A 23,856-nucleotide genomic window follows, 5' to 3' on the forward strand; every position below is an offset into this window, starting at 1 on the left:
AAAGCATGAGACTCCTAATGGACCAAATTTGAGCAAACACTAACACAACCCAGAACCTCACTGTGAAAACCAGTTTTAAAAATTCAAGTCTAAAGCCAGATCTTTTATGCCAAAAGATACTAATCCAGGATAACAGTCCTGTGTCAATTCTCAGACTGCAGAGATTTAACACCCTCACCCCCCACAGAACATACTCTATGAAGAACTTCCAATTCATCCAGCTAGAGAGCATCCATAAACACAGTCTTCCCGTCATGTACTGGAACTCTGTGCAAGGGAAGAATTAATGATTCATTGGACTAAACAGAAGCATGACTTGTAACCTAACAATAAAGACACCTACAAGAGAAAGAGACAGAGGTTCTACTTCTTCGTTCAAAGACTGATTGTAAACCTCACCCAGTGACTGATTAAGGTCATAGTAAGTTGCCATTAGGGAAGTGATCAGAATATCTGAATTGTTGCAGCCTGGTTCAATGGCCTGTAAGAGGAGTAGAAATAGGACTACACCTATCTGTTTTAAGGTAATTTTTTTTCCTTCGCATCCTTTTCATAAAATAACGAGAGAAATAATTTTTATCATAGCATTTTTGCAAGGAATAATTGCAGGTACCATGAAGAATAAAATACATAACTCATAAATCATTCCCACAGAAATTACACTTTAAAGTGAAGGCTTCCAGAGAAGAACAACATGCCTTGAGTGAAATGATGAAAAACTCTCTAAAAGAACCTCTTTTAGAAAAAAAAAAAAAGATTTGTTTCTTAATGCCCTAATCACAATATTGTTATTAAAGAGGTATTTAGACTTATCTGACTAAACATTAATCACTCAGGGTTTTTAGAAAACCCCAATGCTTTTTCTGTTTCTTTCCCCAGCCTCTGAGATTAAGCTGTAACTATTTGGCAAGAACAGCCTTACAGTAGAATTGTCATAGGTTTTCAAGACTTCTCAAACCTACCTTAAAAGACAATTAGTCATATAACATGTTGCTGTTTTTTTTCCTACTGAATATATTTACATTCCTGGAAATTTAAAAGTTTGTTTAGTTTTTCTAGAGAAGCCCTGTTCTGAAATGATGCTGGATGCAGAGGACTGCAATGACTGGGATATTCCAGCAAAGGAATACTCCAGGAGCTATCCTCTGGATACAAACCAACGGTGCCTTCAGGAGTTAAAAAAAACCAAACAAACAAAACAAAAACACAACAACAACAACACAAACTACAAAATCAGTTAAATCAAAGTTGAAAAATACTACAGAAACCCCAAGAACTTGGCTGGGGTTTCTCTGAGCATCTACTACTAAATGAACATTTCAATATCAGCCAGATTTTGACCATAAGCACTTCATAGCAGCCAAATGCTATCCTTCCAGATCCTCAGAACATAGGAATAGGATGTATGTTTTCATCTGAATATCGTTTGAATTTATCATCTGCAGTAATACTTTTTGTACAGGTTCTATAAATTACAGACTACTGTGCTAAGAGGACCTTGCATGCCATAATTAACTCATCCACAGCAGGCTGGGGAACCAGAAAAATAACACTGCACAACCTGAAGGTGGAAAAAACCACAATCCTAAAAGAAGCCTCTACCTTCACCTCTCTTCTCTGGGTCTCTTTAAATGACATTAAAATCAAGTCACAGACTATCACAGGCCCTCAACAGTAATACACACTCAATCTAAAATTATTAGTGGCAACACTAGTTTCAGCACCACATCCATTTTAAAACAGGTTTTTCAAAAAGCAAAACCATGATGTCCATAGAGATCTACTGGTACCAAAACCAGATTCAATCTCTTTTAAAACCATATTCTTTCCCAATTGCTTTGCTGTTTGCATTTTCAGGACACCGTGTTAAAGAAACTTTTACACAAACTTTTGTCTAAATAGATATAGCTGAAAGCATTGAATTTTCCCCTGTATCTCCCACCTTTCAACTTCTGCTCCTCAGAATAAAAAGATTACAAGATGATGTTTGTTGTTGACAGATTTCACTATCAACAGAAACAGTACACAGGAATAATATGAATTGATATGCAGTCACAGCCAGAATTTCTAGAGCAAACTCGTATGCTCTAAACATCCAAAGTGAATTGCTTCAGTCAAACTTTATTTCAGAGAGATGCAACAGCATTCAAAAGAGGGTTTGGGGTTTTTTCTTGCTTAAATCTGACTCTCCACAGTCACTCAGTCTCCTGGAAAAAATAGTTTTTGTTTCCAGATGCAAACCTGATAAATAGGGAGAGCATGCAAAGGGAAATCATAAAATGCTTTTTAACACAATTGCAATTAAGTTTTTATTTAATTACATTACATATTTAATAATGCAAAAAACAAATTATTTAGGAAACTTAATAAATTATTAATAAAAATAAAAAATTATTTCCCACACAACACCTTGTAGCTAAATTGGAGAAATATGACTTTGATGGACTAGTCAAGAGATGGCAGCTGGATGGCTGCATCCAGGGCTCAGTGCCCAAAGGGAGATCAGTAACAAGTGGTGTCCATCAGGAAGGTGTATTGGGACCAGTACCGCTCAGCATCTTTATTAATGACACAGACAAAGCAACTGAGTGCATCCTCAGTAAGCCTGCAGATGACACTGAGCTGGTAAGTGTACTGAGGGAAGGGATGCCACCCAGAGGGACAATGACAAGCTTAAGGAGTAAGCAAACATGAACCTCAAAAAGTTCAAGGTGAAGTCCAAGGTCCTGCACCTGGGTTGGAACAACCACCAGGATCAGTACAGACCAGGTTACAAGAGGACTGAGAGCAGCGCTGTCAAGAAGATCCTGGAGGTACTGGTGGAAAATTTGGATGTGAAATGGCAGCATGCACTTTCAGCTCAGGAAACTGAAAATCATACGCTGGGCTGCACCAAAAGAAGTGTGGTCACCCTGTCCACTGAGGTGATTCTTCTCTCTACTCCACTCTCATGAGACACTACCTGCACACAGCTCTAGGGCTCCCAGGACAAGAAACATATCGACCTCAGAGAGGGTCCAGAGGAGGGCCACAAGACATGGTCAGAGGGATAGAAAACCTCTCTTATGAGGACTGTCTGAGAGAGCTGGCTAGAAGAGCCAGGAGAAGACTCCGAAGAGACCTTATTATGCCCTTACTTAAAAGGGGTTTATAAGAACAATGAAGAAAAACTTTCTAGTGAGGCCTGTAGAGACAGGACCCTCAAGAGGCAAAGGTGTTACCCTGAAAGAGAGTAAGTTTAAGTAAGATGTGATGAGGCAATTCTTTACTATAAGAGTGGCAAGCCACTGGAACAGGCTGCCCATAAAGTTGTGGATGGAAACCACACCTGCAAACAACGTGAGGATGGACAGGGGTCTAAGCAACCTGTTCTACTGGAAGATGTCCCTGCCCATGGCAGCCGGGGGCTGGACGAGATGATCTCTAAAGGTCTCATTCAATTAAAACCATTCTACAATTTGGCCAATATATTTCAAACCACCTTTTATAGTCTAGATTCTAGAAGACTAAAAAACCCCTCTCAACTATATTCTGTCTGTAATTCCAGCAGTATGTTAATTTGCTTTAGAAAATTACGTTACTGATGAGAGTATTTTGCAATATTAGTGGAGATAACAACATACAATTACTAATCATAGCTTTGTATTAAGAAATGTCACCTTCCTGAGTGAAGCTTATGATTATGCCTTTGGGAAATGTACAACAATCTGAATATTAAAAAAGATTTAAAAAAAATACACCTCTGGTAAGTCTACACAGATCTCTGTAAGGGAAATAGTTCTTCTTGTTCCATTTCCTGAACTGATGCCTTGCTCAACAGTAGTTTCTGCCCCAAATCAAAGACAGCAGACAGGAACTGCAGCTTTTTTTTTTTTTTTCCTTTTTTACATGAGAAGTATCCTAGACAAAAGGACACAGGGTTTGCTAAGGGAAAGACGCCCTCTCTGTATCTTGGACAGCACCACTGCCACTCTATGTCAACCCTTCAGCTAGTCATCAGCTAGCAAAACAAAGGCAACACAATCACCAGGAAATTTCTCCACCCTCTCTTAAGAATAAACACTTAAACCTTGGCAGACCAATACTCTCCCACAGCTGTGAGATACAACATTATGCAAATTTTCTTTCTTTACAAGAATTAATGGAGCTTCATACTGCATAGGAAGGTAGCCAAGGATACTTTTTCTTACATTTCAATTAGCATCATCACTTTATGACTGAATTTTGTTCTTAGTTCCCCAGATGGAAAATTCTCTTGAAAATTGCTATTAAGTCTTTTTAACACTTCTCTGTTCACTGTTACTGCTTCCTGCCTCATATCTTCAGCATATCATTCTTTACCACTGCTCCTCCACTGACCCATCTGTTAACAGCTAAGATTGTTTTCAGTGGACTCACAGAATGTTCCAATGGTCAGCACCGTAACTGATGCAGACTCACTTTTCCCAGCGACCTTTCACAAACTCCTTCAGAGAAACTGATGCAACAACCCCCACCTCTCCCTCTCTACAGTCCATAAATTAGATGCTGGAAACTACCAGTTTCAACCAAACTCTGGTTTGGCCAACCAACCTCAGAAAAAAAAGAAACTAGAAACAAATGTCAGAGAAATATTCCCCTTTGCAAAAACAGACGGTAAAGAAGGTGGAAGCTCTAAGAGTGTTTCTCCTTAAATAAAATGATGACATTGCTGTCTCCTGCACATGCTGTAGAAGAGACAAATACTAAGTGGAGGTAAAAGATTAAAGACAAATATTAAATGGAGATAAGAGAGGAACCATAAGATTAATTTCTCCAGGATGCCAAAAATTGTTTTAAAAAATCATGGCTAGCAAGGCGCAATTCCTGACCAACAACTGAAGCATGAACAAATTTTCATAAGCTAGACAAGTACAGCTAGTTGCAAGCCTCATGATCAGGGACAGTGAACTTATTTGCATATGCCCACAAATGAAAGGCAATTTGGTGAACGTGAACCCAGCCAGCAAATGTTTTGGGTCTGATTTTTTTTGGTGGAGAATCCACGGCAAGCTGACACAAAAAGCAAGCAAGCCTGATGCCCTACACAACCATTTCTAACTCTTCCATGGCAAATCAATCCTGACATCTAGTTATAAAATGGCTGGGAAAGAAAGATTTCTGATGCTGAATAACATAGAGACAGAGAGCCTGAAGCAATAGGGCAGGACCAACTTGATAACTGCTTTTCTATCATGAAAAGTGGAAGTAAAAGCTTATCAAAGCAAAACATTAAGTAACATGTAACCTTCAGTTTGAACACATGCAAGACAAGCAACATGCAGGAGGCTGGTAAGATTCAAACTGAAAAGCTCACTCACACTTCGACATTTTGAGAAGAGAATATTGCATTCTTTCCAGCTGATGGAAATCTGATAAAAACAAATGGCTAATCCTTTAAAACAAAGGATAACAACCATGCAAACTAACAATGCTGTGAAAAGTCAAGCCACTATACTACAGGATGTACTTCCCTTACATTATTTTGACATTTCAGTTTTAAGTTGTTCTAATAGCTGTGCTATAATTTATCTTACAAAGGAAATGAGGTCTTAAGCTTGGATCTCCTGACAGCACCCTACTATTCCATTTTCTCCTTGGAAAAGGAACAAGGCTACTGATAATACTTCCTGAGAACCATTTGATCTACAAATGAGTAAAGAGAACTGTTCTACTTTACCATAAATAGAGTTCTTAAATTTTTCATTAAGAACGTGCAACTGCCCTGTCATACCAAGACATCAGCAGATTATTTACAGTAGCATCAAGATTAAAGCAAACCATGCAGATTGATGAGCTCTGGTCTTTAAATCCTGGTTGTGAGATTCTAAGTGTATTTCCAACAACTTAAATAAAGTCCTGATTCTGCAAAGACAGTATCACTGAAGCTTGGTGCATGTCCATGTAAAGCTGAATAAACATAAAAAACTACCAAGGGAGTGAGTTTAAGGTGTCTATGTATTGACATTCCAACACACAGGTGAGGCTTTAAAAAACAGAAGAACGCTCTCAGCCTGCATATAAGTCATTCATATTGCGGTGACACTGAAGTTTTTTAACATTATTGATTTAATTGACTGCTCTTTTATGAGCTGTCTACCTTTCTCATTACAGACAACAAAACCCACTTCACCTCTGTTTATAATCACCTCATGTTCTGAAGCTGTGGTTTTACAACAACTTCAAGATGATATAAGTGGAGCTCATGGCTGAAAGAATTTGTTTTGGTCCACCTCCACACACCTCTCGATGCCACTTTGGTTAGCACTAGCACTCCTGCAATATTTTGCTGGGGGTTAAATCAGAGGAAAGCTGGAGCAGAGGACTTCCCCCAGAGGTTCAATTTGCATTGCCCTTTTAAATGCGCAAAGTTTCCCACTACATGAAGACAGCACTGAAGGTGAGTCAACTAAGCTAATTATGAAAAATATAAAAAAAAAATAAAATTGGGTAGCAGTCTGACATACTACAGAGTGATTCAGACAGTTTGCTAGCTGCAGTGTCTCCAAATTCATCACCTGGGCAATGGGGAACAACACCACCCCTTTCACCCAGGGCCTACAGAAAAGGTAAAGGTAAATATTAAATTTTATTCCCCTCCTTTCCCCAGGAAACAGTTGCTTAAGTTACAACAGCTTTTAATTGCCTGCTGCATAGATATGCTCCTTTCAACATCTATTTTTATACAGACAAACCATGCATAGCACAATGTTTAAGTGAATGGTTTTTTTTTTAATTAATATAAATCAGATTTACAGAAATGATGCATCAAATACTACCTTAATTCAAATCCAAATCAAGGATCTTTCTGGCTGTAAGTGCTACTAGAGAACCGAGTGAAGTCCATAAAGGAATTCTAAGGATCTTTAAAATGACCCTAACAGTGTATCTAGTATCACGGCTGTACTTAAACCAAAGTAAACAGGAATCTCCTAATTGCCGAGCATGTGATGGCAACACTGCCAGCAGCAGTCTCAGCTTCTATCCCATTTCACCGCTGTGCACCGCCTCCTCAAGCTGGGCCAAAACAGCTGTCAAATACCCACACCGTCAAACAGCTATAACACGAAAGGGTGAACTCAGCCCAGACCAGTTCCTTCATCTGGTGCACAACAAAGAAATTTCAGACACTGTATGGATGTGAAGCAGAGATACCCAAGGCAGCCCAGCCATCCACCACCTTCTGTGAAACTACAAAGAGAGCCACTCGATGACTCTTGAGAGAGAAATAGCTCAGTCTTTCAACTGTATGCAGAAAGTTTTCTCTAGTTTAACTCGCACATAGAAGTTGTTCAGGCACCTTTGTAACAAATTTGCCTTCAAAGACAAAAAATTTCTATAAAATAAGACATTTTTTCTAAATGACACTCCCAAAACATTTGCTGAGGGTTTCACACACAGGCTGACAAAATGGCACTATTAAAAAAGTCTATCCTCTAGTTCACAAAAGAGTAATGTACTTGCCAACATTTCATTCCCTGTAGAATGTGCTCCAAGTCTGAATGCCCATGCTCTAATACTGAATGGAAATTCATGGAAAGGAGGCACACAGCGTAAAAACACTTAGTCATTTGGAGAGTACTTCAGAAAGAAGGAATGTAAGAAGTGCCAGCACATACACCTACACCAGCAGCTCAGTTTTCTCAGATTCTCTGCTATTTCAGTCAGATAATGCCTGCAAACAGAGTAGTGATGATTCAGTAACATTGTGAGGAGTACCCTTTTAGGGGAGGTGAATGGGAGGATAAATAATCACTTCTGAGAAAAGCAAACAAAAAATATTCTCTCTAGAATCTGATAGACCAGTGGCATCTGCTACCATACCATCCTATGTAGCTGACACCTAAGGATTCCAGTACTTTTGATCTCTACTCAAAATATGGGAAAGCACAGCATGTTAGATCTGCTAAAAAACATGTTCCCATCAGACACCAACTTATTCCCTTTTCAAGCCACGTTTTTGCCACACTGACCTGCAGTCCCTCTCGTCCTCTGCTCTCCTTCTGAATTCCAAAAAAACAAGCAGTCAGAAGGCTTCTCCTTAAGGCTAACTTTAACTCACAAAGTTAGAAAGTAAACACAAATTACTGACCATAGAATATGATTAATACCTAGGTCCCAATGTCCACATCAACGGCCACTCAAATTCAGCTTTCACAGAAGCCTATTAACTTTCATTTAGAAAACTATTATTTTTTGCAAAACATGTAAGCCTTTCAAAGTAAGAACTGGCATTAAGCTGTCAGGATGATGCCTTGAGAGGCTACCTAGAACAAAGGCTAGACAGCATTAAAAGAATAAAGTAGGTATTTATTAAAAAGGCCTTCAAAGGATACACCTTGGGCAGTACAAGAGCCCAGCCGAGGCTACACCCAAGATAGATGACGGGTCACAGGTTTTCATACTTTTATAAGTTTTGGTCTATTTACATATTGGAGTTAATTGTCCAGTTACAGCTTCAGGTTATGAAATCCCATCTTCCCAGATTGCTCTCCTCTATTTGCTGTTATTCATACTTTTTGGGCCTGAAGCTGCAACAGTTCTCAGGCTGGAAAAGGATTGTTTTGTATAACTAAACTGTGAAGAGAACTTGGTAACACTTTCTGTGAAGTTCAGAGTCATATACTAATGTGGTACAGAGTCTGGAAAATATGAAAGCTAAAACTTGAAGCATCAAAGATGCAAGGGACCTGAAGTCGCTTGGACAAACACCGTCCTGAAGGTCAGAGCTGAAACACAACTTCAAAGGTAACAGAAGTATCTAAATAGTGAGCTCCAGTATAGACAATAACATGTGGCAATGAGGGAATTGCTGTGTTTCTGTGGTAGGAAACAGTACCCCTCTGACAAAATTACTTGTGTTGTACCCCTCCACCTTCCCAAATTCGAAGGGAGGATCTGAAATGTGATGCACACACTCACCCCTAAAGCTAGCTCACCTATATGTATGCGCCTTCAAGTACCAAGAGAATGGTTTGCTCTCTACCTAAATTGACATCGTGCTGTCCGCACAGAATCTACCTGTGTCTGAAAACAAAACAGGCTAAAATAAAATAAATTAAAATCGCACAAGAAAAAAACAAATAAGGTTAGAGAGCTGACAGGACAGCGTTTTAAATCCATCTTAAATCTATCTGACTCACTCCTAGTAAGTGAAGTCATAAACATCCCCGTCACTGGCTATTCTAAGATTTTCTCAAGTACCTCTGCGCCTCTCTCCCGGCTCTTAAGACTCCAGCTACGCGCTGAGTTAATAAACAAACATTTATTTAGCCACCAAAGCATTTGGGAGAATTTTACAAAAACCAGACGCGAGGCCTACCCTGGAAAAACTTCCCTGAGGGCTGCTCACCGCTACCAGGTGGCGATCAGGGCGGACAAAGCGCGGTTTGAGAAGAAGAGCGGCTGCGGAAACGCTCCCCGAGCCACGTCCCGCCCGCACCGCTCCCCGTAAGCTCTCGGCACAGGGCAAGGGAGCCACGACCGACGGGGGACGCCCGGCACGGCTGCCCGCCGCACTCGGGAAAGTTTCGGCAGGGCAGGGAACGGGGGAACCCCGAGCCCGCCGCCCGGAGCCGCGGGGAGCCCCTGCCCCGCCGGGGCCGGAGCAGCCGCGCTGCGGCGCGCCCGCAACCAGGCAGCGCAGCGGAGTGCGGGAGGCGCCGCCGCATCTTCCTCCTCACCCTCCTCGCTCCCACGGCGGCCGGAGGGCACGGGGGGCGCCGTGCCAGCGGGCAGTCAATGGCCGTGCCAGACCCGCCCCCACCCCCGCTCACTCACAGGCGACGTAGGCGACGAAAGCGAGCCCCATGAGCAGCTTCATCCTCCTGCGGTTGATGGCGGTCAGCAGGCGCAGCAGCGGCCCCTTGCTCACCATGCCCTGCGGCGGCGGCACGCAGAGCGCCGGGCACGGCCGCGGCCACCCACGGCTCCGCTCGGCCCCGCTCCGCCCGCCCCGGAACCGCCCGCGCAGGCGCAGCGGCGGCGCGCGCCCGCTCCCCCGCCCGCCTCTTCCCTCCCCGGCCGCGGCCGGAGCGGCGGCGGCGGCGCATGCGCGTGGCCCGCGCGTCCCTCAGGACGGGCGGTGCGCTCCTAGCCGCGCGCTCCCTGCGGGGTGCCCGCTTGCCGCCGACTGTGCCCGCGGAAATGGCGCGTCCGCAGCCCCCCGTGCCCTCGTCTGGTCTTTCACGGTGCTTCAGGGTCAGACGGGCTTGGTCACCTGTCGCTTCCTACTGTGATTGTCCTTGGGTGGTGACCTGCTGGAATAAACAGGCAGACGTGGGCGCACACATCGACGACACGTGTGTCACGCTGGCACCTTCGGTGCCTGGTCTTTTGAAATAATCATTTGCCTCGTCCCCAATGTGCTTCCCATATTTTCACAGGTGTCTGCATAGTAAAGAGGACCATCTGGATGCAATTTTGCAGAATCGCAGAAATGTCTTAAGTTGGAAAGGACCTTCAAAGGTAATCAACTCTTGACCCTGCAAAGAACGGCCCCAAGAATTACATCATGTGCCTGAGAGAAGTGTCCAAATGCTTCCGGCAGGCTGTGACCACTTCCCTGGGGAGCCTGTCCCAGTGCCTGACCACCCTCTGGGTGAAAAATCATTTTGTGACGTCCAACCTAAACCTCCCCAGGCACAACTTCAAGCCATTCCCTCAGGTCCTGTTATTGGCTGCCAGAGAAAGGAGGTCAGTGCGTGCCCCTCCACCATGTGAGAGGTTGTAAACTGTGATGAGGTCTCCTCTCAAGGTGCAGTAGGATGACCCTGTTTGGGCACGGAGGCTGGACCAGATGACCTGCTCTGGTGCCCTTCAATCTTGCCCCTTTCTGTGTCTCTGTAAATGAAAAGTGTGAGGATTTCCCCCTTCTCCCCCACACCCCTGCCAAGTACTAGTTTATGACTTCGCCCCTGTTCAGGATAACAAGAATACAGTTGGTTTAAAACAGCTTACATTCTTACTGCAGCTTCTGTCTGAAGTCCTCATGGCATGTTACAAACTGCAGATTGATATTTGCCTGGAAGGGTAGGTGCCTTCCTGATGTGTCAAAACATGTTCTCCTGACAGTAGATACACTTAATCTGAAATCTCTTTCTACAACCTGACCTTCCCCTTAAGTAGTGTGGCCTCCACACAGTTTGTAAGGGATATTCTTTCTCACACTTCGCACGGGAGAAGACTTCGAGAGCAACTGCTCTTGAATTAAATTCTTCTTTTCAGTATAGAAATGCAGCTTGTTTACACCAAGAAACTATGACCTCAGTCTGACAGAGGCTCATACAGTTAACAAGAGTTAACTCCTTATTACAAGGAGTAAAGTCAGTGAAACAAATATGTGAGTGTCAGAAGGGTAAGTGCAGTAAGATGCTGTGCAGAGTGATTAAAAATATCCCCCTCTGTGAGACCCATGGAAGAAAAGGCACTTTTTCAGGAAGCCTTGAGAATTGAGATTTCCTAACCCTGGGCTCTGATTGTAAGGCCACTCCTTTCCTCTTGAGTTTGTTTCCTTTAATCTGTGTGTGCTATACCTAACTTGCAAGTTCATTCTGCTGCTTCTAGCTACATGGAGTAAAGGGAATAACAGATTGCCATTTAAAGCACAATCTAGCTCGGAATTCATCTTGTGTAGTAATCTCTCAGAAAGTAGCAGAGTTTTATACCAGCAGTAAATTTGGCCATCAAAAAGTTACAGCTGAACTGTGCTGCATGAAAGCTAGAGAATATTACAGGATATATCCATATGCACAATACAAAATCCACAAGCCTTTAGGGGTGCCCAAGACGCTTTTAACAGTTGCCCTGCCCTAAGCTGGGCTGCTCAGTCTGTGACTCAGTAAGCTGCCCGTGTAAGGGACTTTGCTTGGCACCTCGCTCAGTCCTCTTGCCAGTTTCACTGCAGGAACATGTTCAGACAGGCTGCCATCTGTGAGGATGGGAAAAGGAGAGGGCAAAGGAGCAGGATGCATTATGGAACTTCATGGTGGAGGAGACTTGAACTCTGCAGGAGACAGGCTGGCCATGCTCTCTGCAGGGCCAGCTGTTTGTCATGTGTGACACCAGGGCCAGCTGTGTCTATGTCACTCTGCAAATGAGACAGAGTGTGTCTAACTTAACTGCAGGGGGTGACTGTAAGTCTGTCCCATGTCAACTATGACTATACACATGTACCTTGTAAGTACTGTAAATTTCTCCAGACCCATCATGGCAACAGCAGGGACACTTATTTCAGGATACAGCTGGTCGCATTCACAACCTTGTGCCAAGGACTGGCACCAATAGCAGAGGTTCTGGTGTGTAGTGGCTGTTAAAGATGCCAAGACAAGGATGATACAGTTTTGAGTGCTGAGTCTTAGTGTACTATAAATCAGATAGCAGGCATCCATCTGCCTTTTGGTCCTTATCTTGGTCAGGCTGATCGCATGACATCAGCTAATGGCAATCTTCACTGAGGTGGTTTGCAGGCAGTATACCATCTCCCACACTGCAGTTTTCAACTTTAGTTCTCAAAGTGCTTTTTGAGAGCATTTTGATTGTTTTTGTTCACTAAATCACAGCCTGTAACACAGTGGGGGATTTTAAATGATGGCATTTTAAAATAACTTTTGATAATGGTTAAAAATGTGAATGCTCAGGTATATCTACCTGAACAACCAGTATGAATTTCAAATTCACAGCATTGTTGCAATGTACTTTTTCTTGATACCAGATCAAAACTATGCAATTATGCAGCTGTTGTTCCAGAATCAGGAAAAAAAATCCCCACCAAACCGACTGCTACAATTTGCAGAATTTTCACAAGATGCCGCATGTGTGAGACACTTCTGCCATGTGGAAAAACCCAGGAAAATCTTGGCTTTCTGTCCCATTTCATATTTCTTTCACCATATGATGTGGGAGACATAAGTGAACACTGGGCACTGGGACCCGAGCAGAGAGAATTGCTGTGTACAAGATAACAAAATAAGTTACAAAACTCTGAAGAAAATGCGAGGATAAAATCAAGCCATTACCAGCACCCTACTTTCATCTCTTGTAACTTTGGTCTCTAAATCAGGAAGCTCAATGTAGCCAAGAAAGTAACACAGTTGCTCAGCTACTTGTATGCTTCCTCATCACTCAGCTGCATCCTAGGGCTAGTGATGCTTACCTGTGAGGAATTGTTTTGGTATTGTTATCCTCCTCGAAAAATAGATGATTCTGTGGACTTACACTATTGTACTGCACAGGCACATCAACTCAGAGATACAAAGCCCAAGATAATCTTGAAAAACTAATGGCATTCATGCATGCACATATTGTAAAACATGATTAAGAAGAAAAAAAAACACTGGAATGTGATTATTTGTTTTGGTTATTTATAGTTTTAACAACAGATCATAGTGGGGAAGGGAACTCAGATAAAAATGAGTTATAACTAGCAGTGTTTCTTTTCAGGAAAAGTTAGAATTTTGAGGGTTTGTGGTTTTTATAAAGGCTAATGAAAACAGAATATGCAGTTCTGGGAAGAGAGTCTATTCTTTTAATATTAACATCTCTGGAGGAAAAGAAAACTGCTAAGTGCTTCAGACAGTTATTATTTATTATTTGGATGGTAATAAACAGTTTCAAATACAACTGGATCATAACAGTTCTAAGCAGAATTGAGACAATCCCAGCCATTGAAAACATACAAATTAAGAGACAGATCATCCAGAATGCAAGCAAACAAGTGTCAAAGCATATGAAAAAGACTACTTAAATATGGATTTACAGAAATTAAGTGAATCATTTAATAATTTAGACAGTTATTTGCAAAGAATAAATTATAACATCTAAGGAAATAATTGTATTTCAGACTGCAGTGAGGTCTATTTTGTTAAGCAGTTTTGTTCATGTGGGCATAGTCCCAGTATTTCATTCTGTAAAAGTTGAGGCTCTTTTTTCACATCAGGCATATAGAAACCCAAGACACAAGACTACTCAAAACAGTTGCTTCAGGCTTCAAATTGATATACTGACTCCATTAAAAAAATAATTAAACAACATTTCTAAATTGACTGATGGCATTACTTACATAAAGTACTTGTTTTTCAGATACATTTTTCCCCTGAGTTAACTGAAAGCAGCCGTGTACATTTTCAAAGTTGGAAAAACATTTTAAGGTGCTTTATCTATTCTGAAAGTGCAAAAGGCCACATGCAAGATGCTTTGGTAATTGGGTCAGAATGAAATAGAAGAGCTGGTGGCTAAATTAGTGATCATAAAAACTTGTGAGCAGTTAAAACCACTGTTCCTCAAGGTTCTTTTATCATCCATCAAAGAAGCTAGTTTATTAGCCTGGGTCAGCAAGTTACTCATTCACTGCTGTTTTACATTTCATAATATCCCAAGCCCTTTGGAATGTTTTAATTGGTATTGCTCTACCCTAGAGCAGTTTGGAAGTAATGACTTTGAGCGCATCCATTTTGGGCTGTATTCAATCCATATCAAGAAGAAATTAATACTGAAGAAGCCTATGCCTTCCTCTGATGATATACAGCAGTCAAATCTGTATGGCCCTGTTTACCTTTATATCATTGGCCCAGAAAGTGAGGCTAGGAACGTATATGCATGTAATATGCATGTGATGTAGTGGCTGAGCACTGCTCCTTTTTAAGAAAAGCCACTTGGGGTTTATGCTGGAAGTCTGTGCTGGCCACTGTAGCACCAGGAAGAGGGAAACCCTTTTCCTCTGCATCTTTCCTTGCAGTAATACTAGCTGGATGGGACTTTATCCATGTTAGGGCTGTGCTTCAAACAGGTCTGCCTCTCCTCATGCAAATCTCAGGCAGATGACTTACAAGCCACTTTAGTGGTAGTGCTTCTGTGTCACAGCAATGTGAGAATTATCATCTTAATTGGGAATAAGGAGCTGATGCTAAGTAACTGAAGAAGCGGGATTGCAACATGCTGGAGAGTACATCTACTCTGCAGTCTAGATATATCTATTGGTGTTTTCTCCTCTGAGGCAAGGAAGGTATTAGTGCTCTTCAACTTCTCTCAGGCTGTCAATAAAGCAGAAAGTAAACAAGGTTATTAAAGGTGTTCAAGAGCTTATACAGTTGAATTTATAGAAAGATATTACTGAGAAGTGTCTGTATCACAGTGCAGTTGAATTGCATTTGGAGTGCAAACATTCCTACTTCTGCTTGATGTTATTACTCTTTCACGAATTTCTCTAACTGTAGTGCCAGAGAAGTTAGATGGATGAGGGAGAGGACATGTACACACATACATTTCTGGAAATGTAGCACAGAAGCATTATTAAGTTTATGTAGTTTTTAGCTATGACAGTCCATGGGCTTATGAAGAGGGATCTAGGACAGCTGCAAAGAGCATCCTGTATCATCTGAGTGATGGGGCAAAGTGTACCCTCAGCGTATTTGCAGATGACACCAAACTCATAGAAGAGGCTGATATGTGAGAGGCCTGTGCTGACATCCAGACAAACCTTCCCAGGCTGGAGAAATGGGCTTACAGGAACCTCCCAAAATTCAACAAGGAGAAGCTCAAAGTGCTGCACCTTGGGAGGAACAGCCCCAAGCAGCAGTACAGGTGGGGGACAAACAGCTGGAGGTCCTGGTAGACACCAATTTGAATATGAACTAGCCATGTGCCCAAATAGGAAGAAGGCTAATAGTATCTTGGGCTGCATTAGGAGGTGTCCTGCCAGCAGATGAAGGGAGCTTTCCCCTCTACTCAGCACTGGTGAGGCCACACCTGGAGTGTCAGGTCCAGTTCTGGGCTTCCCAGTACAAGAGATACATGGATATACTGGAGAGAGCAGAGAAAATGGCTCCTAAGGCAATTAACAGACTGGAGCATCTCTCTTATTAGGAATAGCTCAAAGACCTGGGACTTTTCAGCCTGGAGAAGAGAAGGCTCAGGAGCGATCTCATCCATGTGTATAAATAACTGAAGGGAGAGTATAAGGAGCATGGAGCCAGGCTTTTTTCAGTGGTGCCCAGTGACAAGACCAGAGACAGTGGGCACAAAGTGAAACACTTTAGTTCCTTATGGAATCAATAAACACTTCCGTACTGCGAGGGTGACTGAGCACTGGCACAAATTACCCAAGGAGGCTGTGAAATACCTGTTCTTGGAGATATTCAAAAGCCATCTGAACAGGAACCTAGGCAACTGACTATGGGTAGCCTTGCTGGAACAGGAGAATTGGACTACATGACCTCCACAAGTGTCTGCCAACCTCAAACGTTTTGTGATTTGGTGTTTACAAAGCAAACAAAAGCACAGATCCACATATTTTACTTAGATGTGGGCTTTTGTTCTTTTCTGGGGTACAGCTGAATAGATACAAAACTAGGCAAGTGCCTACCTTTGTATAAATTAGCTTTAGTTATCTCAGTAGAAATATTCCTGTGAGGAAGGAGAGTAATGAACAGCCTTGTGTGTAAACTTACTCTTGTTTGCAATTACTGGCTTTAGAATTATAGCCTATAGTCAAGGTAATTTACAGTATCAAATTTCTGTTTTGAAGTGAGGAGGATTAGGAATTTCCAAATAGGTTTTCCAGTAGCTAATGAGATTTAACCAAAGAAATTTTCATTGCTGCCTTCCAAATTTAAATTATGGTCTTACATAAACAGTAAATTCCCCTGGTGAATTCCAGTTAAATGAATTTGGAGATTGTTTTGCAGCCCAACAACCAACCAAACCTAGCTAAACAATCTTTGAATTTTCTTGTTATACAGAGAATAAATTCACTGCTGGTGAAAGCAATATCCCATAGATTTCCAGATCATCTTACAAGCATTGTGATCTTTTGAGTATGAAACTTATTCATAGAAAAAATGATAATTCTTATGTGCACATCTTGTGCCTCTCATTGGAACTGAAAATTTATTACGGCAGTGCTTACTAGAAACAACCAGCAAAAGGCCACAAAGGTCTGATGTATACAGCATTTGCATTATCAAATAAAAAATAATTATCAGAAATTTATCTTTCCATGTTATGCCAAGGCTTCTGTGGGAAGTTTTATAAACAAACAAGTTTACATTTATCATAGGCTCCACACTGGGCACTTAAACTAAGTTGATTAGGCCAAGCCTGGAGTAAGCATACAACCTTACTGGTTTATTCAGCCTTCTTTTAGCTATGGAAACCATACTGTGAGCTGAATCATGAATTGAGGAAGGAATGCAATGAAGGCAAAGCTGAAACATACACCTGAACTACATTTGGGAAATATTCCTAGGTCCCGAACTTTCAGTGTGTGGACTATGTTGAAGCATTCTGCCAAAAAAAAAAAATTCTACTGTCAGATTTACATCTGAAGTCTGGAGGAGGCTGTAGATCAAAAAGATTTGGAAACCTTTCTTCTATGCACACGTCTTAGGCTGACTAGGTAGGAATAGGATCTCAAACTCTGTTTGAAAGAAAGAATGTTGAAAGAAAATCATTATGTTGAATCGAGTCATTGGTAATTCCAGCAAATACATGGCTCAGGAACTTGACTACTGTATATGCAAATGCATTTTGACTATACCTAGTTGGACTGATAGTACAGATAGGTGCACTTCCAGATAGTACCAATGTGCCTGCATAAATTAATTGGCAAGGGAGAAATTGGAAAATCACTCCCTTGCCAAGATAACTTAAACTAGTACCCTGAAAACAATCAGGCAACATCAGTAAGATAAGGAGCTGTTAATGTAGATTTTGCCCTAATATCTGTGCTGGTGATGGCTGTGATTTTTTTACCCTAGGTACATGCCTGTATAAATGTGTGTGTACATTCCTATGTCTCTCTGTGTCTTCCTCCCTGCTTTCCTGTCTCTCTGGTCCCTCAGTAATTTTTTAATCACCAGCTTGTTTCATCTGAAATAGCATAACTCTTAGAGATGTTAATTTCCCCATACATTTATTTGTGGTAGGCCAATGGGAAGTGTATATGTTATTCTTAAGTCTTGTTAAGCCACAGAAATTCTATGCAGGAGAAAGAAAAATATGAGCACTTTGACCATGAGAGTTTCAATCAGATCTCAAAATTTATTAGATATGAAACAATCCAAGCACAAAACAAAAATACTTTTGAGACCAGGGTTAATTAGTTTTCATCTTCCTGGAGCTACTAATCCTTGTAGCAAAACTTAAGAACAAAGTCCACAATGACAGCTTCCTGGGATAAAGAAATGAGTCCTCGGAAGAAGAGAAGTCTACAGAAGATGGAAAGTACTATGGAAAGAGGGAAAGGAAAAGAAAGTAGTCTGTTGAAACTGTGCCCAAATATCTTGAAATAAAAGCTTTAATTCCCGTGTTTCACTCAATAGTTTTGAGAACAATGCCAGATGATGACAATCTAAAGTAGATTTCTGATCCTTTTTTTTTTCTTCCCACACTGAGGACTCCATGGCTTTACAAAGAAGAAGAGTTTGTTTGTGTGAGGAGAGTAGAATGAAGGGTGACATCCACATGAATGGCACTTGTGTGCCTTTGCTCAGTCCACCACTCTCACCCAAAGTGAACTTGGCTGTAGAGACTCCAACTACTCATTCATCTCATGCAGCCTCCATTTGCTAAATCCAGCCAACTGGAGAGGAAGTGCAAGTAAAACCAGTTTTGTTTTCCATCTGTCAGGCAATTCACTTATCTTCTATATGGTTTTCACATGTCAACAGACAAGAAAATGCATTTAAAGGCCTTGTTTTCCATTTTTTAGAGAAAACGACCATACTGAAATATCACATCAAGAAGCTTTGTCTAGAAATTAGTGTGCTCTCCTCCAGAAATTCCAACATGATATTCCTGACTACCTTCATAATTTATTTCAATGTTTATAGCTGTGTAGACTTACGGTTTACAGCACCTAAATTAATCTTGTCAGACTATAAAGTCTGGAATACCATTAGAGGTGCCACCCTTCACATTTGTCCAGCTTTAGTAAAGGCTTTGCTCATACATTTATGGGCAGAGGCACTCTGTGTGGTTGCTGAATGAAATAGATATGCCTGAACCAAAAATCTATTGAAACCCCAGCTGTTAAGCACCTCTGATGCTCTTCAACTTAGTCATGCACTTTGGGAAATAGTTACAGTGTATCACCAAGGGCAAAGAAGCCTCTCTTTTTAACTGTAGTTGCTGTATATTGCGCCCGGCGATTAGGTAAGATGCTGTCTGTAGGACTGTTGTCCTCACTGGGAGCTGAGGTACCTAGTACAAAATTCCTGTTGTTGCTCACTGTTTTCATCTCAGACCACGCATCAAAGCATCATTAGAGTGCAACAGCTGTTACAACAGCACAAAAATCTTTATGCTCCCCAGCTTTCACGTGTCATCTAGTATGTCCCACTGTCAGTCTTGAGGATTCCTTTGGGTTCAAATGCTCACAGCTCCACCTGAAGGGTGGCCAGATGTTGGTCCTGGAGACACAACAGTCAAACAGTAGGAAATAGCAATAGTCCAGAGACATGAACACCTGACAAAAATTTTCCTCTTCCCTACGTAAAGCTAGGCTAAGATAGTGGACAAAGTAAGTAAAAATGAAGAGTCTTTATGAAGAGGAGTGCAGAGCTGGTGTGGTGTTGTGGATTGACCATTGGAGATAGCTCAACTCCATGCAGCTGTTCACTCACCACCTTCCCATCATCCACCCCCTGGCCATGGGAAGGAGGTGAAATGGGAAAACTTGTAGATTGAGAAAAACACACTCTAATAGGTAAAGCAAAATTTGCACATAAGCAAAGCAAAGTAAGGAATTCATTCAACACTTCTCATGGTCAGGCAGGTGTTCAGCCATCTCCAGGAAAATCAGGCTCCATAACACTAACGGTTACTTGCAAAGATGAATGCCATAACTCCGAGTATTCCTTCTTCCCCCCTTTTCCCTCAGCTTTTATAGCTGAGCCAAGCATCGTATGGTCTGGGGTATCCCTTTGGTCCACTGGGGTCAGCTGTTCCAGCTGTGTCCTGTCCTAACTCCTTGTCCACTCCCATCCCCCTCACTGATGGGGTGGGGTAGGAAACAGAAAGAGCCTTGACACTGTGCAAATCATGTCAGCAAGAGCAAAAATACCCCTGAATTACTAACACTCTTTTGGTCACAAATCCAAATCACAACACCATATGAAGTGCTATGAAGAAAATTAATCCTGTGCCAGCCCAAACCAGTACACATGTGCAAACAAGTGCCTGAAGAAGGGCCCAGGAAAGGTATGGGATGTTGGTAGCATAGGCATCATGGCCTAGTACATTCCATGCTGTCTGTAGATGTGAGTAGACCACTAAGAAAATAGCGCTGCAAAAGCATACTCTGTGGTCTCGAGTGGGGCTTTCCAGCTAGGGTTTGTACATGGACATGGCAACAGCATCTCGCTGTGGGTTCACTTGGCCTGGAAACTCAGAAGGCCATTAATATTCATTAATCAAATAGGGAAAATGAAGGCTGAAAGGAGAGGGAGAGGATACTAAGAAGAGTTTTAGCGCAGTAGCTTTCTGTACTTCACATTTTTACTTTCATTGACTTTGTCTGCAAAATGCTTCTTTCAGCATTGAGCCTGTTCCTGGGTATTGCTTCTGCTTGCAATGATTTTTAGTTTATGCTCTTCAGCCTTTAATTTGTTAATTTCCTTCCAAACACACAGACACTACCTTCCTCAAATTTCTTTTTTTATATACCTGAACAGTGTGGAAAGGCAGAACCCTGAACAATTAATGCAAGACACTGAAAAACTGTCCTTGCTTCCATTTTTTTTTAGATTTCAGTAGGTTAATTGCCTCTTGAGCCCAATGAGGTGTTGGTGTCTGCTAGATTGCAATTGCTAAGGCTCTGCTGGCAGTAAGTTAGAAATGCAAATAGGGTAATAATCATCTGACCATCCAGTTTCCAAACAAAGCCTGGAGAAATGTTATTTAAAATCTCTTCCATCAGCAGAAGCAATCCTATAGTTTATATAATTCTACTTCAGTCTGATAAAATTAAGAAATGTCTATTTATGATCTACCTGCTCACTGATTTTTGCAAAAGAGAATAATTTTTTATTTATGTATCACTGACTCACTCCAATCCTCTAGGAGCAAGCTAACGCAAGGAGAGGGAAGACAACAGCTAAGGGGTTGTTACTCAGAGGCTTCAGTATTCAGTATAAATGTTAATATGTTGCCTTTCTTCCAGAATATACTTTTTAACAGTCCTTCTACTCCCTGTGAATTTGATGGGAGCTGTACATACAAAACAAGCCTTTTATGAGTGTGAGTCATTGAAAAGTCTGTAAACACCCTCATACATGAAACCTGATGAATTTCTTGAGGTATGAGTTAAAAGTAAGGAAGTAAGGAACGCATAATTCAAAAAGGTGAATAACTAAGTGATTTGTTGTAGACACAGAGTTAAACTACCTGTTTGATGACCATATCATAGAATGATTTAGGTTGGAAAAACTCTTAACATATCAAGTCCAATCATAAAGCTAAAACTGCCAAGCCTACCACTAATCCATGTCCCTAAGTGCCACATTCATATATTTTTTGAACATCCACAGGGATAGTGGTTCCACTACTTCTCTGGGCAGACTGTTCCAATGTTTGATGATCCTTTTGTCAAGAAGTTTTTCCTAGTATCCAGTCTAAACCTCCCTTGGCTCAACTAGATGCCGTTTCATCTTGTCCTATCACTTTTTATTCGAGGGCAGACACTGCAGTTCCTTCAGCTGTCTATCACAGGACTTGTGCTCTAGATTCTTTGTCAGCTTTGTTGCTCTTCTCTGGATGCAGTGTAAGTCCCAAACTAAACTCTGGATTGGGAAATTGATAACAAAGGATCCATGAAGGTTGAAGCAGAATCTTTTCTGGCTGTTCTAAGAAAAATTGGATCACTTCTGTGCAGACTTTTTCCAAAATAAACATTGAGATTCTAAACCAAACATTCATTCCAGAAACTCCTACTCTTCTGTACTTTCCGCTGAAAAAATGCATTTGCAGAATGATAGTTCTATTCTGTTTCCTAAAGGCTGTATCTGCAGTTCACATGTAAGCATGTGTTGCAATTGTGTTAAATTCTTTGCGACCGGACTTCAGCTGTAACTGTGTTGCAGAAGCTAAAGACCTCTACTAAGTTGAAAAATGTGAGTGGAATCTTTACCCACCCAACAGCCTTTTAGCAAAATGGTTCACATAATACAGATGAACTCCTTGCAGGTTCTGAATCTACTGGAGTACAACTTACTTGACACCAGGACCACAGGAGCCACTTTATAGTTCATTGTTTGGATGGACTTTACTCTGAGTTAGCCAATTTTCCTGATACATTATGCAGATAATTCAAGGCACAGAGGTATAGCTTCAATTCTGGGGTCAGATGTCTAAGCATTAGTCAATTGTGGGATTCAATTTCAGGTGATTAAGTCCTTTATCAGCTCTAGCTCAAAATATCTACCAGGTTCCCACAAGAACTAGGTCTCTTTTGAACATCCGTCATTCTGACTGGCCCTTTTTTGCACCAGTTATCATCATGGGACTAGATCAAAAATATCTTCCCCCTTATTCATAGTGAAAAAGAGGAAAACTGGAGCAACCTATAATACCCTGGGATTGCAGGTTGGAGTAGTTGCACAAGAGTTAGCAAAATCGGTATTACATGATTTAAATAGCAAAGATTGTCTCTGTAAGCTTGGAGGAATGCCTACTTTATGGATTCATGGGGTGTTTATAAAGAACTTCATAGCAAGGCTCTTATCTGAGTCTCTCACTGATTTTTCCATCTAAATTAATTTGGTAGTTCACTCTACTCAGCCAACTAGTTATCTAATTATAATCTCACATTCTGATTCAATGTTTTTCATTGACAAGGAGTCTGAATTCAATACTAAGAATAAAGACTTGTCTGGTTAAATTGTGTGAGTATATATTCTTTTTCCATCTGTCACTGAGAAATAGGATGCATGTCACCTAAAATACAACAATCTCTATCCATTTTTAAACACAAACAGATGGCAGTTTATTTTTCCATTTTTCTGAGATTCAGTATCCTCAAATAGTGTGGTTGACAAGTTTTTCTTACAGCCACATGTCTTTTTTGACCATAGAGCAAACAGTAAGATTTACTCTAAAAGTAACTCCGTTTTCATTTCTTTCAAGAGATCATCACCATTTAGAAAGAGAACCCACACTGAGTGCTTATTTTGGAAGTCCAGAGGATATTAGCACATTCCTCTCCCCTCCCAGAAGTTTGTCTGCCTGGGCTTGGTATCAGGAGTTTAGCTGTCTGTGTTCAGGCTGGCTCATTGAGAAGACCTTGTGAAAAACAGATGGAAGATGCCCTGTCTAAGGGTCCCCATTCCTTTCCTTCAGAGTTGCTTTTAAGCTGAGTTTCTTGCCCCTGTCCCCACTTAAGCTACCTTGCAATTGTGCCACAGTCAGGCCCATCCCCAGCTGTGGATGCTGTTGATCCAGACTCTGGTCTTGACATGTTGGCTTGACTGTGACTTGATCATTCTGCTTTGTTCCTATGATCTTGTCTCATGATCTGAACTCTCAGCCTAGCCGAGGACTGTCACCACACCTTCTCTGATTACCTCACTCACGTACTGTGGGACTTGACCCTTACAGCCATGGCCCCTCTGTCAGCCAGCTGCTTCATCATCCTTGGTTCCCCACTGCCTTTTCCTTATGGCATGGTTGGACTTTGCTGCTTCCTGACAGGGAGATTCATGGCAGCAGGCATGGGTTTTTAGCAGTAGCCTGGGTATCATACTGTGCAATGCCTGCCTGAAGAAAGAAAAAGCATTTGGGAGGTGAAGAGGGCTCTTGTGCAGGATAAGGAATAGTCATGCTAAGACCTTGTCTACACTTGACAAA

At 41.5% G+C, this 23,856-nt stretch overlaps 1 protein-coding gene across 2 annotated transcripts in view; it reads right to left on the reverse strand.

Annotated features, from left to right (window-relative positions):
* Nucleotides 1–9,974, reverse strand: part of UXS1 (UDP-glucuronate decarboxylase 1) — a 57,863-nt gene extending 47,889 nt beyond the window's left edge. For both annotated transcript variants that reach the window (XM_066176672.1, XM_066176671.1), the window contains exon 1: nt 9,799–9,974. In XM_066176672.1, coding sequence (XP_066032769.1) covers nt 9,799–9,895 — 97 coding nt within the window. In that variant the 5' untranslated portion in view covers nt 9,896–9,974. The remainder of the gene's footprint in view (nt 1–9,798) is intronic.
* Nucleotides 9,975–23,856: the final 13,882 nt, after the last annotated feature.

This window comes from Chamaea fasciata, unplaced genomic scaffold (genome assembly GCF_029207755.1).
Source record: "Chamaea fasciata isolate MVZ Bird 193981 ecotype frontalis unplaced genomic scaffold, bChaFas1.0.hap1 SCAF_2, whole genome shotgun sequence".
Classification (NCBI taxonomy): domain Eukaryota; kingdom Metazoa; phylum Chordata; class Aves; order Passeriformes; family Sylviidae; genus Chamaea; species Chamaea fasciata.